Source organism: Podarcis vaucheri, assembly GCF_965113315.1.
Source record: "Podarcis vaucheri genome assembly, chromosome: 2".
Taxonomy (NCBI): domain Eukaryota; kingdom Metazoa; phylum Chordata; class Lepidosauria; order Squamata; family Lacertidae; genus Podarcis; species Podarcis vaucheri.
Genome location: NC_138760.1, coordinates 22,589,754 through 22,603,316, shown reverse-complemented (window position 1 = coordinate 22,603,316; position 13,563 = coordinate 22,589,754). Strand labels below are relative to the sequence as shown.

Sequence of the window (13,563 nt, the reverse complement as noted above, 5' to 3'; positions counted from 1 at the left end):
GGTTTACATAGTCTTTAATCAAACTAGCCACAGCATAGCAGTGAAATACAGAGGACTGTTGCTAGAAGGACTTAAAAGTGGACAATCATCCTTTCCATGCTAGGCACACATTCATTTCCCTTTTGTCCCAATCTGCTGAAGTTGATTTTGCAAGGTCTGGGGAATGTGACCAGATGGCAGTACACTTAGTATGCACACCATGTAGTAGTAGTAGTTGTAATAATAATAATAATAATAATAATAATAATAATAATAATAAATTGTAGCCCACCCATCTGGCTGGGTTCCCTAAGCCAGTCAGTTTATGTACAGAAACATAATAAAACATTTTTTATAAAATCTCTATACAGGGCTGTCTTCAGATGTCTTCCAAAGGTTGTATAGTTACTTATCTTCTTGATATCTGCTGGGAGGTCATTTCACAGGGAGGGTGCCACTACCGAGAAGGCCCTCTGCCTGATTCCCTGTAACTTCACTTCTCACAGTGAGAGAACTGCCAGAAGGCCCTTGGAGATGGATCTCTGTGTCTAGGCTGAATGATGGAAGTGGAGATGCTCCTTCAGGTATGCTATAGTGCACCAGACTCTCACGACTGCTGTGGAAATGCTCCTTCATTCATTCTGCTGATACCTATCAACATACCCCCTAATCCTACTTTACAGTTTCTGGGAGCCCCAGCAGTGAAACAGATTTTGGAGCTATGCAATGCTTCTAATTCACCTCCAGGGACCCAAACCATCTTGTTGATGAGCAAGTAACCCTTGCCATCGTCTCTCCTTAGCCTTCTTCTCAGTCTGCCCAGAAGTGATTAATGGATTTAAAATCTGCCACTGGTCTCCTGAAAACAGCCCCCCAACCACTGTGAATACTAAGCAGGAAAAAATGAGCAAGGGATTTAATATGAAAGACTTCAAAGGGTTTAAATTCAACGCTGGATCGTTTCCTCTTTAAAACTCTTCAGAAAAATTATGGAGGGTAGAACGGCTGCACATTACTAGGCAAAAACATGCTGGGTTTTAGGAGCATCCCAGAATTTCATATTAATCATTTACATATCAGATATTTCATCTTCCTCCTCATTAGAAAATCTGCAGCGCTATGATTACTAGAGTGTCATGTAAAAGCTCACAGTGCAACAACTTCCAAGAACTGTCAATAGAACAGAGTTCTGCTTCCTGGGCCCTTGAGATGTGATGCATTTCATATAAGTAACATTCCCTCCCATTCTTAGCACTGCACTCATAGCAAAAGAACAGAGCTAAGGGCAGAAACAGAGTAAGACAGCTTAGATGCTCCAGGGGGCAGAAGCAGAACCAGTTTCTTTCTTTGTTTGTTTAAATTTATTATTGGGAAATGATATATAATGAAACGAAAAGGATGTTTAAAATAACGCTTGTAAAAACCCCAGAAGCCTTTCTTCTGGGGATTATAGGGATAAAACTACCTAAATTGTATAGAAATAGCGGCAAGAATGTTACTTGCCCAAAAATGGAAAGAAGAAGAAGTCCCAGCAAAGGAAGAATGGATACAAAAACTTATGGAATATGCAGAAATATCAAAACTCACTGGAAGAATAAGGAATCAAAATAACAAACTTTTTTTTTATAAAAGAATGGAAATGGTTTATTGAATATCTACAGATAAATTGTAAACAGATAAAAACACTGGCAGGATTATTGTAATAACCTGCAGCTATATAAGTGTGTGTGTGTGTGTGTGTGTGTCTTTGTTTCTGTGTGTGTGTGATAAATGAGGAAGTTAAGTTAATTTGGATATGCAGAAGATAGTAAAAATAAATTCATGGAACCGCAGAAAGAGGGGGAAGGAAGCCAAGTTTTCAAATGTCAACATGAATGTAAAATTAGTGAAATGTATATATATCTGAAAAGTATAAATTATATATATAATTTTAGAATTGACATTTATACTCTACCCTACCCAAAGAGGCCCAGGACAGCAAACAACAAGCAGTGAAACAAAAGCAGCAACAAAAGTCTTAAAAGCAATTCCAATACAGGTGCAGAATGGGACTAGGTGAATCAATGGATCGCAATGGCAAGGTAGCAGATGCTGGTTAAACATTAGGAGAAGTTAAGAGATGTTTTACAACAGAACAAATGCCCTTGGGTGTGTTGGGGGTCTCCTTTCAAGCAGAGGCTGGCTCTGCAATTGCATCCTGTGTTGAGCTGGGGGTGGGGGCTGTCCTGGATGATCTTCAACATGCCATTCAACTGTACGATTGGCGGGAAGCCAAACTACGATTTCTCCAGAGGGGAGATAGCAGCCACGCTCCTCTTTTAAAAATAATGTTCATTTCATTTGATTCACTCTCCCCCCTCCAAAAACACCCCTTTCCCCACTGTGACACACTCCCTGTCTGCATGCCTGAAGCTGATGTAAAATAACAAACCACAAATTTGTGAACCATGGAGTGGATTGCATGGAAAAAATGACGATTCTGGTTGACTTCATGTGGAGCAGTGGTGAGAGTCGGCTGAACAGGCCTTCTGGAAATTGCTGGCCACTTCCCTCACTATTAAGTGGAAAAAGCAGAGAGAGTGAACGAGAGGAGGGGAGAGAGAGACAGACGGACGGACAGACAGACAGAGGACCACACTGCAAAGATCCATCCTGTATTATCAGCTAAAAGATCTACTTCGAAGTAAGTCCTGATGGGTCCAATGGAACCTACTCCCATGTCAGCGTACAGGATTGCAGCTGAAAAGCATTCTAGTGGGTTATCGTTATTCCAAATGTTGCTGCCTCTTGGTAATCCACCGTTCCCGTGATCCAATAATATTCTGAAGCAAAGATCTGATTAATATGAAGATCTGATTAATATTAACATGAAGAAGATATGGCAAGTGCGGGATGCGGGTGGCGCTGTGGGTTAAACCATATTAATCAGTCTAGGACTTGCCGGTCAGGAGGTCGGCGGTTTGAATCCCCGCGATGGGGTGAGCTCCCGTTGCTCGGTCCTTGCTCCTGCCAACCTAGCAGTTCGAAAGCACATCAAAGTGCAAGTAGATAAATAGGTACCACTCTGGCGGGAAGGTAAATGGCGTTTCCGTCGCTGTTCTGGTTCACCAGAAGCGGCTTAGTCATGCTGGCCACATGACCCGGAACCTGTACGCCGGCTCCCTCAGCCAGTAAAGCGAGATGAGCGCTGCAACCCCAGAGTCGGTCACGACTGGACCTAATGGTCAGGGGTCCCTTTACCATTGGCAAGTGCGTTTTGGGGACAGATAACTTCCTTTCCTTTTACAGCTTTCTGTTGGCTCAAACTTGTTCGTTCGGCAGCACAGATATATGTAGAACTGAGGATACGGTGATTTGCAGATTCACGAGCTTTGATGTGGACACAGAAGTCCCCTTGCTCAAATGTATTCGCTGCTAACTTCAATGGTGCTAATGTCTGTGCAAGTGCAAAGGGATGTGTTGAGCTAACAACCTCTACTCCCCCTGAAGTGCACAAAAAAGGCACAGAGGATCTTTAGGGGATTGTCTGAAGCTGTTTTTCAGACACAACTGAATGAAGCTAGTCCTCATGATTGCTAATGATAGCTTTGCCCCAAATTTTGAAAACTTCATTTATCCAATCCAATCCAAATAATTTTATTGTGCTAGCCACCAGCCATGACAAATCTCAACCAAAAATTAACACAAGCAATAGGGGTGTCGTGCTACAAATAATAGTCTCTATTTAGATCTCTGCGTCTCCCTTACAATTCACTGCTATATTGCCCAGGGTCTTCTTTCTGGCCGCCAAGGCAAAAAGGGTGACTTTATGAGTCACTGAAGTGTTTACATTGCTAAGAAACCATTGGACATTCTCTGCTGGGGAGACACATCTTTCCTTTACAGACGGTAAGGTGAGAAATCGCCTTCTGGGTCCAATGTATAGTGGGCAATATAGCAAATAGTGCTATATGTATTCTGGCTCTGATTACCCACATATACAGAGCCTGTCCTCGCAAGATTCCATCAATGGTGTCTCTGATTTTTTTTTACACATCACATGGAAAGACTGGCAAACTAATGCCAGTGTACTGGAAGAAGCAAAGACCACCAGTGTCGAAGCAGAGATTCTTCAACATCAACTTTGTTGGACTAGTCACGTTGTGCGCGTGTTTGATTATCATCTTCCAAAGCAACTACTCTATACTGAACTTAAAATTATGAAGCATAATGCTGGTGGTCATGAAGCATAATGCTGGTGGTCAACAAAAGAGGTTCAAAGACTCTGTCAAGGCAAATCTTAAAAAAAATGTAGTATAAACACCAACAACTGGGAAACACTGGCCTGCAAGCACTCCAATTGGAGAACAGCCTTGACCAAAGGTGTGATGGGCTTTGAAGATGCTTGAACTCAGGATGAAAGGGAGAAATGTGCTAAGAGGAAGACACACTTGGCAAACCCTCACCAACTCCCGCCTGGAAACCTATGTCCCCACTGTGGAAGGACGTGTGAATCCAGAATTGGCCTCCACAGTCACTTACAGACTCACTGTTAAGACCGTGTTCATGGAAGACAATCTTACTCAGCTACGAGTGATCGACAAAGACGAAGATACAGAGCCTGTTTTTGTGTGGTACCCTGTTATATTGTCCAGGACAGTGGAGGGCATAACATGAAAACGCAGCTCAGTAAGAGCAAATCTTAGTGAGGCTGTTCAGAGATTCAACAGGTAAAGGTAAAGGTAAAGGGACCCCTGACCATTAGGTCCAGTTGTGACCGACTCTGGGGTTGCGGCGCTCATCTCGCTCTATAGGCCAAGGGAGCCGGCGTACAGCTTCCGGGTCATGTGGCCAGCATGACTAAGCCGCTTCTGGTGAACCAGAGCAGGGCACGGAAACGCCGTTTACCTTCCCGCCGGAGCGGTACCTATTTATCTACTTGCACTTTGACGTGCTTTCGAACTGCTAGGTGGGCAGGAGCAGGGACCTAGCAACGGGAGTTCACCGTTGCGGGGATTCGAACTGCTGACCTTCTGATTGGCAAGTCCTAGGCTCTGTGGTTTAACCCACAGCGCCACCCGCATCCCTTAAATTCAACAGGTAACTGGCTCTAAAATGGACTGTTTTTAGAAGGGGGGCATTTATCCAGAGACTATGACTGAATGCAAGGACAGTACCCTATTCCCCTGCCCCCCAGCCAATGATATGCCTTAAGCAGAGAGGAAGAGTGGGTATGTCGCACAAGCCACAAACCCTGAATAGTTTAGGAAAAGAAGCCATCCAGAAGACCAAGGCACAGGAAAGGCAAAGAATAAAAACCAAAAGTTAGCACAATCCGTTTTATTACAAACTTCTAAAAGAACATTATTGTTTGACATCTGTTGCAAACTGCTGAGGATTTGTATCTTCAATCTGTCATCTCTACTTACAGTTCTCTGCGTAATCAAATTTACCTTGTGACTTAACACAGAAAGCAAGGAAGGCTGGATTGCAACGTCGTATGCTTGTAAACATAATCAGCTTTAATATACACTCCAGGTATCGATTCGTGGTAGTAAAAATTGTGATCCGGTGGTAGCTTATGTGACCAGCCAGCATTAAGAAGCGGCGAAGCGGGAATAGCAATCCACTTCAGAAAAGCCATTAACTAGAAAGCAAAGATACAAAAACCATCTCCAGATTGCTGAAACATGATCAGGTGGAGATGAAGATTGTAGCTATGGCCATTAGCGGGATAAAAACCTTGACCTAATTAGACTCAGTTTATGCCTTGGTTGGAAAGGCAATGAAACTGAAGATTTGGAGCTGGGAGAAAAACGCATCCATACTTTGCTAGAAGCAAAAATTGCTTCTGCTTCCTTTAAGAGAAGACCATTTCAGATTAGAACCATGACCACTGTGCTGGATTGCCCTCAAGCAACGCTGTCTGAATTGGGCTACAGATTTGAGCTAGTTTAGCTGCCACGGCATTTCTCAGGGACCCTGGGAACCTTTGCTGAAGGATCATACTGAGATCCCTGCTACCTTAAAGAGTGATGGTTCTCTAGGGTCCCTCAGTGTGTGGAAACCATGGCAGGGGAAGTGATTTAGGATTATAGGTGTTGACTTAAGGACCCTGTTGGATCAGACCAAAGGCCCATCGAGTCCAACCAGATGCCTCTCTCCACTTGTGATCCCCAGCAACTAGGATGCCCTTAGCTCCATGTTCCCCCAAAAGGCAACCCACTAGCCACTTGGCGCCCACTGAGTCTTACCCACTAGGGCTGGGCGAAATCTGTTTTTCAACAACGTGATATATCAGTAGCTAAATACCATGATACGCTCCCCACCTTAGAAGGGGAGGAAGAAGCAGTCAAGACATAGCCCAGGCCTACTGAGCGAGCTCTGATGCCTCTCTGGCTTATGTGTATCTGTCTCAGGCTCTGTCTCGCACGCATCTGTCACAGGCTCACGTTCTCGGGCTCCGTACGTCTGTCTGCCTTTGCCCGAGTGGGCAGGCTGAGTCTTTCCTTCTGGAGCAACTGACTTCCCCAAGTGGAAATACACTGCCCAGCCACTCGGGCGAAGGCAATTTGAGCCGCTGATACATCACAGCTGCTGGGGAGCTCAAAAAGTCTGAAACCTTTATTGAGATATGAGCACCATATTGGTTTCAGGCAGTAATTCGGAGTACGGTGGTACCTTGGTTCCCAAATGGCTTAGCCGCCAAGGAAATTGGCTCCTGAATGCCGCAAACTCAGAAGTAAGTGTGTTTGCAAATGTTTTTTGGAAGCTGAACGTCCGACGCAGCTTCCACGGCTTCCGCTTGAGTGGCAATCGGAAGCCGCGCCCTGGTTTCCGAATGGTTTCGCGAGGCGAATGGACTCCTGGAACGGATTAAGTTCGAGAACCTGCTACCCACTGAGACTCTGGATCATCCCCTAGCAAAATGGCTAATCATGATGAAAATCTCCATCCGAAGATTGCAGGGCGGTGTACAATATAAGAACAGAAAAATAGGTAGCATAACAAAAAACAAAAACAATAACCCCTCCCTCCCCCCAGTTTAATAGGCCATAGATTGTTTAATTTGCCAAAGAGGAATGTCTAGTCTGGGCTATCCTGTCCAAATCATTCAAGAAGTATGCTGCTGAGTCATTAAGCCGATACTCTCTTGATCTGTTGAAACAAGCTTGAACACCCCTGTGTTTCCATCGTCTCTTGATAACTCCAGCAGATTCTGTCGTCTTAAAGCCTTCCTCTGCTGATCCAGCTGGAACAAAAAGTGGACGAGCGTCATCCGCTCTGGCAGAATCCCCGAAATCTGCCCAAAACCACGGTCGCCGAGGCCTGGGTCACACCATCAGGGGGCAGAGGGCAGATTTCGTGCAAGCCACAACTTTGCCCGTGATTGTATTGCTTTATTTTTCTCCGTTAATGGCAACCATCTACACATATATGAGCAAAAAAACTACTGGTGGAATGTTGGGGATTGCCTTTTATACAAACAGGCTATAGATATACAAAGGACCAATAGCATTAGATGGAGAAGCAGGTGTGAATTGCCGTTGTTTTCTTTAAAACCCAGATGTGCTTGCAATACTTGCTGCAAATCGTCACAGGTGCTTCATCTGTGTGGCTGGGTTTATCTATACGCCAGAGAAAGTCCGCTGACGCAGGCAGCGCCTTATTTAGCCGGCAAACCACACAAGCGAGAGGAACATTGATAAATTGTTTCAGACGGAACTAGTTCATGGGAGCTAGACTATTGGAAGTGGGTCATCTCTTGACAATTGGGATGATACCACCATTTGCATCTGTTTTTTGCCAGCTGATGTTCTCAGCCTTTGGGATCCGGAAGCTCTCTGAAGCTCTCTTCCTCCTCCTCGTTCTCTTCGGACCGTGGCAAGGCCAGTACGTGGGTGACAGGATGGATCCAGGACGTTGTCTGAGTCACATGGCTGGAGGGGAGCAAAATAAAATAAAATAAAATAAAAAGAAAGAAAGAGTGAACAAACAACAACAACAACAACAACAACAACAACAACAACAACAACAGTACAGTGGTACCTCGGGTTAAGTACTTAATTCATTCTGGAGGTCCGTACTTAACCTGAAACTGTTCTTAACCTGAAGCACCACTTTAGCTAATGGGGCCTCCTGCTGCTGCCACGCCACCGGAGCACGATTTCTGTTCTCATCCTGAAGCAAAGTTCTTAACCTGAAGCACTATTTCTGGGTTAGCGGAGTCTGTAACCTGAAGCGTCTGTAACCTGAAGCGTATGTAACCCGAGTTACCACTGTATTTGTATCCCGCCCATCTGGCTGGGTTTCCCCAGAGGCTTCCGGCACATATAAAAACATAATGCTAAGCATTAAAAACTTCCCAATACAGGGTTGCCTTCAGATGCCTTCTAAAAGTTGTGTAGTTCTTTATTTCCTTGACATGTGATAAGAGTTTATCCCACAAGGCGGTGCTACTGCCGATAATGCCCTCTGCCTGGCTCCCTGTAACCTCACTTCTCGCAGCGAGGGAACCGCCAGAAGACCCTCAGAGCTGGACCTCAGTGTCCGGGCAGAACGATGGGGGTGGAGATGCTCCTTTAGGTACCCCAGGGCCCAGGCCGTTTAGGATTTTTTAGAGTCAGAACCGACACTTGTGCTCGGAAATGTACTGCTTACCAAGTACTTGGAAACTTAAAAGCTTACCAACTGAAGACCTTTCCTGACAATAAAGCAAATCATGCTTCCCTATAAATGGTGGCTTCTTCCACCAGCCCCCATCAAAGGAGAAGGGAGAGCCACTTGTAAAGGGTGTCCTGGAAGTTACAAAGACTCAAGGGAGCTATCAGTAGGGTGGCCCTGCTTATAGGTAAAGGTAAAGGGACCCCTGAGCATTAGGTTCAGTCGTGACCGACTCTGGGGATGCGGCACTCATCTCACTTTATTGGCCAAGGGAGCCGGCGTACAGCTTCCGGGTCATGTGGCCAGCATGACCACACCGCTTCTGGTGAACCAGAGCAGCGCACGGAAATGCCGTTTACCTTCCCGTCGGAGGGGTACCTATTTATCTACTTGCACTTTGACGTGCTTTCGAACTGCTAGGTTGGCAGGAGCAGGGACCGAGCAACGGGAGCTCACCCCGTCGCGGGGATTTGAACCGCCGACCTTCTGATCGGCAAGCCCCAGGCTCTGTGGTTTAACCCACAGCGCCACCTGCTTCCCTGGCCCTGCTTATATGCATCAGCAAAAGAGGAACGCAAAATCTGCGGACAGAGGTGAATGCAGGGGGTGGGGAGGCTATAATTTCAACAAATATAATTCACCTCTCTGATCTGTTGCCCAGGTGCTAACTGTTGATGGGAATTTCCTGGGGCTCTTCCTTCTTATGGTTCTTGACCTTGGGCGGGGACAACTTCCAGGAAGAGGACACCTCCAATAACGGGCTGTCCTCTGGAAAATGTAAGGTAAAGGTAAAGGACCCCTGCATGGTTAAGTCCAGGCAAAGGCAACTGTTGGGTGCGGTGCTCATCTCACTTTCAGGTCGAGGGAGCCGACATTTGTCCACAGACAACTTTCCGGGTCATGTGGCCAGCATGACTAAACTGGTTCTGGTGCAACGGGACACCGTTGACAGAAACCAGAGTGCACGGAAACACCATTTACCTTTCCGCCGCAGCGGTACCTGTTTATCTACTTGCACTGGTGTGCTTTTGAACTGCTAGGTTTGCAGGAGCTGGGACAGAGCAATGGGAACTCACTCCATCACGGGGATTCGAACCACCAACCTTCCAATCAGCAAGCCCAAGAGGCACAGTGGTTTAGACCACAGTGCCACCTGCGTCCCTGGAAAGTAGGACATATGGCTACCCTAACCATCACATACCCTAGTGGCTTCATTTGCTGTTCTCTTGTTGTTGTTTTAAAATGTAAAATTGTAATTTATTTCCCTCCTAGTATCCAGAATAGCTCATCAATAAACAAATGAACAAAATGATGCTGATGCAGAAGGAAAAGGATAAGGCGGTCGGATCGCACCAAAGGAAACACAGAAGTCCTATTAAGGTGATAGCCCAAGTTAACAGCATGCTACTGGCCTTGTCAACACCTTCATTGGGATTTTTAAAAGAAGTTTTACTTAACAATCTGATGAAATAAGGACATCGGAAAGATGCTGCCCGAAATGATGCTCACATATTTACAAACTGGCTCTGAAGCTGAATGATGCCATCCTCCCCCCTTTTTTTCTTTTTGTTTGTTGGCTTGACAAAGTAATAATAATACATAAATGAGAATAAAAATCTGCAGCCCACCACCAAGACCATTCCATTGTAACTATCCAACCTCCCAAAATTTCAACACCTCTTGCAATGGTTTGAAGCTTTTCCGTTTTAACAGTACAAATTCTACAAACACTTTCCATATCTCCTCAAAATCATTTCTCCTGCATATTCCCCATCTTACCTTAATGAAACATTTATCATTAATAGCTATATCCCACGCCTCTTTATACCACTCTTCCATTTTATATTCGGCTTGCCCCTTCCACTTCCTAGCTATGATAATTCCTGCAGCTGTCAATAAATTTGTGAGCAAGTCTTTCAAAGCCTGATAACCTTCCACCTGGTCGTAAATCAATAATAATGCTACCTCTGGACTTTTGGGGGAGCTTGCTATCCCTCCCTTTTGCCTTTCCTGGCTCTGCCCCACTGCTAGAGTTCCCATAAGTCTGCCTCCATCGCTTCGTAAATAGGGGTGGGAGCCAGCAACTCCACAGAGGGGTCTCAATGCCATTCCCTTTTATTCCCCTAAATAAAATGGAGAGGGTTGGGGAACGCGCTCCAGCCAAGAGGTTGAGTAAAAAGTAGGTATTCTTCCACCTGTAACCACCTTAGGCGTCCTCTGAAAAACTGCCTATTTTTCTCAGGGTGCTTGCCCGAAACATTCATTTCCATTTTATTTCAGCTTAATGCCAGTGACCTGCTTTTCTTTCCAACAGGAAGTCCAAAGTCAGTTAACAATAACATACCACAACGAAGGCAATAACAGCGAAGGAAACAACCAACAAACCAATAGGAAAGACGATTTAACAATCAAAATGCCACAATAGCCTCTCAGTAATGTTTCCACCTACTGCATAAGGTGGGCCAGGAGAAATACACTTAATAAACCTGTTGGAACACCCATAAACAGCCAAGTCAATAAATTCAAACCGTTTCAATGAATAACAAGGGAAGTAATAAATCGCAGCACATGTTTTACTCAGAAATATCCTTTTCTTCCCCCCTCAATATAATTTTTTTATTGAATTTCCCCCAAAAATTATTCAAATTAAATGGTCTGTGTTTCGTTCAAACCCTTTTCTCCTGCATTATATATCCAACTCTTGTCTATTGCAGAAATCCCTCTAAAACAGTTACCATATTTTTTGCTCTATAAGACTCACTTTTTCCCTCCTAAAAAGTAAGGGGAAATGTGTGTGTGCATCTTATGGAGCGAATGCAGGCTGCGCAGCTATCACAGATGCTTTCACTGCACAGCGATCCCTCTTGCTGTTCTGGCTTCTGGGATTCACAATATTTTTTTTCTTGTTTTCCTCCTCCAAAAACTAGGTGCGTCTTGTGGTCTGGTGCGTCTTATAGAGCGAAAAATACGGTACTTGATCATTTTTCTTCCGCTGACCCTTTCTCGAATCCTGCCCGCAATCTCGTTTGCCTGTAGTGCTTTCCCAAATAGTCCAGAAAAGGCCTCCATACTTCTATAAAAAGTTCATCTTTCTGACATCTTGATATTGCTGCCAGCTTTGACATTTCCGCATGGTCCATTACTTTTTAAAGCCATGCCTCCTTCATTGGAAGAAACGTCCTTTTCTGGAAACCTCCAGCCCAGCAGCCAATGTGCCAGAACTTTTAAGAAATGCCTCTGTTCATTAGTGGTGGTGGAAGGGGAGAGGGGTGATGATTGTAAATTGCCTCTAGACTACTATCATCCTTAACCATTGGTTATGCTGGCTAGGCTGGATGGATGCTGGAAGTCCACTGCATCTGGGAGGCATCAGAAAGTGAAAGGTAACTCTAGCACAGAAGTGGAAAATACTTTTTGGCCTGAAAGCTCAATTGCCGAATGTGGAATTTTCAGGAACAGAGAGCATATTTTATAATAATAATAATAATAATAATAATAATAATAATAATAATATGATGTTATTTATATCCCGCCCTCCACAGCCAAAGCCGGGCTTAGAGCGGCTAACAACAGTATAAATAACACAGTTTACATAAAATCACAATCAATTAATTGAAATACATTCTAAAATCAATTCAGAGTCAAATTGATGGCAACCATTGGGTTAGAGTTCTATGAGGATTACCAGAGGAGGAGGTCAGGCTGTGCCATGGCCAAAGGCCTGGCAGAACAGCTCTGTCTTGCAGGCTCTGCGGAAAGATGTCAAGTCCCGCAGGGCCCTAGTCTCTTGTGACAGAGTGTTCCACCAGATCGGGGCCATGGCTGAAAAAGCCCTGGCTCTGGTTGAGGCCAGCCTAACCTCCCTGTGGCCCGGGATCTCCAAGGTGTTTTTATTTGAAGACCATAAGGTCCTCTGTGGGACATACCCCCCTTCCCTCCCCTTGTCCCACTTACAACTTTGTACCAAATACAGCATGTATACATATACCAAATGACTGCCCTTCCACCCTTTTCCTGGTTCCTTTTGCTTTTCTGCTACTCTGCGTAATCCACATTTTCAATCATCCAATTTGTTATCTATTAAATACTCTATCTATTTCAACTCTGCCGGATTGACTCGAGACCTGCTGAGCTATGTATTTGTCTATACTAGTTCTTAAAATATTCAATAGACGTTATCCATTCCTCCTTATATTCCTTATCTTTGTTTTCTCTTATCCTGTTCATCAGACCAGCCAGTTCAGGATATTCGAACAATTTACACTGTCATTCTTCCTTAGCAGGTACTATACTTGTTCTCCACCTCTGTGCCAATAAGGTTCTAGCTGTGGTGGTGATGTATAGCAATAAACTCTTTTGGTGTTGTTGTGGGTTTTTTGGGGGGACCTCTGTTGTTACCAACCCCAAGAGAAAAATCTCAGGGGAAGTTTTTTTAAAGTATCTTTTTAAATTCATTATATACAGTTTCCCAATATTCCTTAATTATTTTAGAGGACCTCTACAATTTCATCCCTCAATTTCATTACATTTCCAACATACAGTCATACCTTGGTTCTTAAGCAGAATGCGTTCCAGGAGTCTGTTGGACTCCTGGAACCGTTCAAAAATTGGCTTCTGAAAATTGTTCGAAAACCAGAACACTCCTGGGTTTTGATCGTCCGGGAGCCGGTTTGTTTGGGAGCCAAGGCGTTCGGCTTCCAAGGTACGACTGTATACCTTTCCCTTTTTAAAGACATTTTTGCCAATCTGGTGGGTGTTAAATGCTATCTCCGAATGGGGAATTTTCAGGGAGTCGGGGGCTCATACCAGTGGTGACTAGGGACAGAGGCAAATGTGGATGCAGAAACGGACGTGACTCTTAATTTTACAGAAAATAAATCAAATCCTTGTTTCCCTGACCTCCTCATACCTCCCTTTTTTGTGTTCCAATTCAATTAATTA

General features: G+C 44.5%; 1 protein-coding gene and 1 long non-coding RNA gene across 4 annotated transcripts in view; one reads left to right on the top strand and one right to left on the bottom strand.

The window, feature by feature from the left end:
* Window positions 1–5,283: 5,283 nt before the first annotated feature.
* Window positions 5,284–13,563, bottom strand: part of STXBP4 (syntaxin binding protein 4) — a 143,614-nt gene continuing 135,334 nt past the window's right edge. For all 3 annotated transcript variants that reach the window (XM_082212457.1, XM_082212458.1, XM_082212459.1), the window contains exon 18: window positions 5,284–7,898. In XM_082212457.1, coding sequence (XP_082068583.1) covers window positions 7,778–7,898 — 121 coding nt within the window. In that variant the 3' untranslated portion in view covers window positions 5,284–7,777. The remainder of the gene's footprint in view (window positions 7,899–13,563) is intronic.
* Window positions 7,987–13,563, top strand: part of LOC309526717 — a 50,132-nt gene continuing 44,555 nt past the window's right edge. Inside the window, exon 1 of the long non-coding RNA XR_014216875.1 lies at window positions 7,987–10,002. This is a non-coding gene — a long non-coding RNA (uncharacterized lncRNA). The remainder of the gene's footprint in view (window positions 10,003–13,563) is intronic.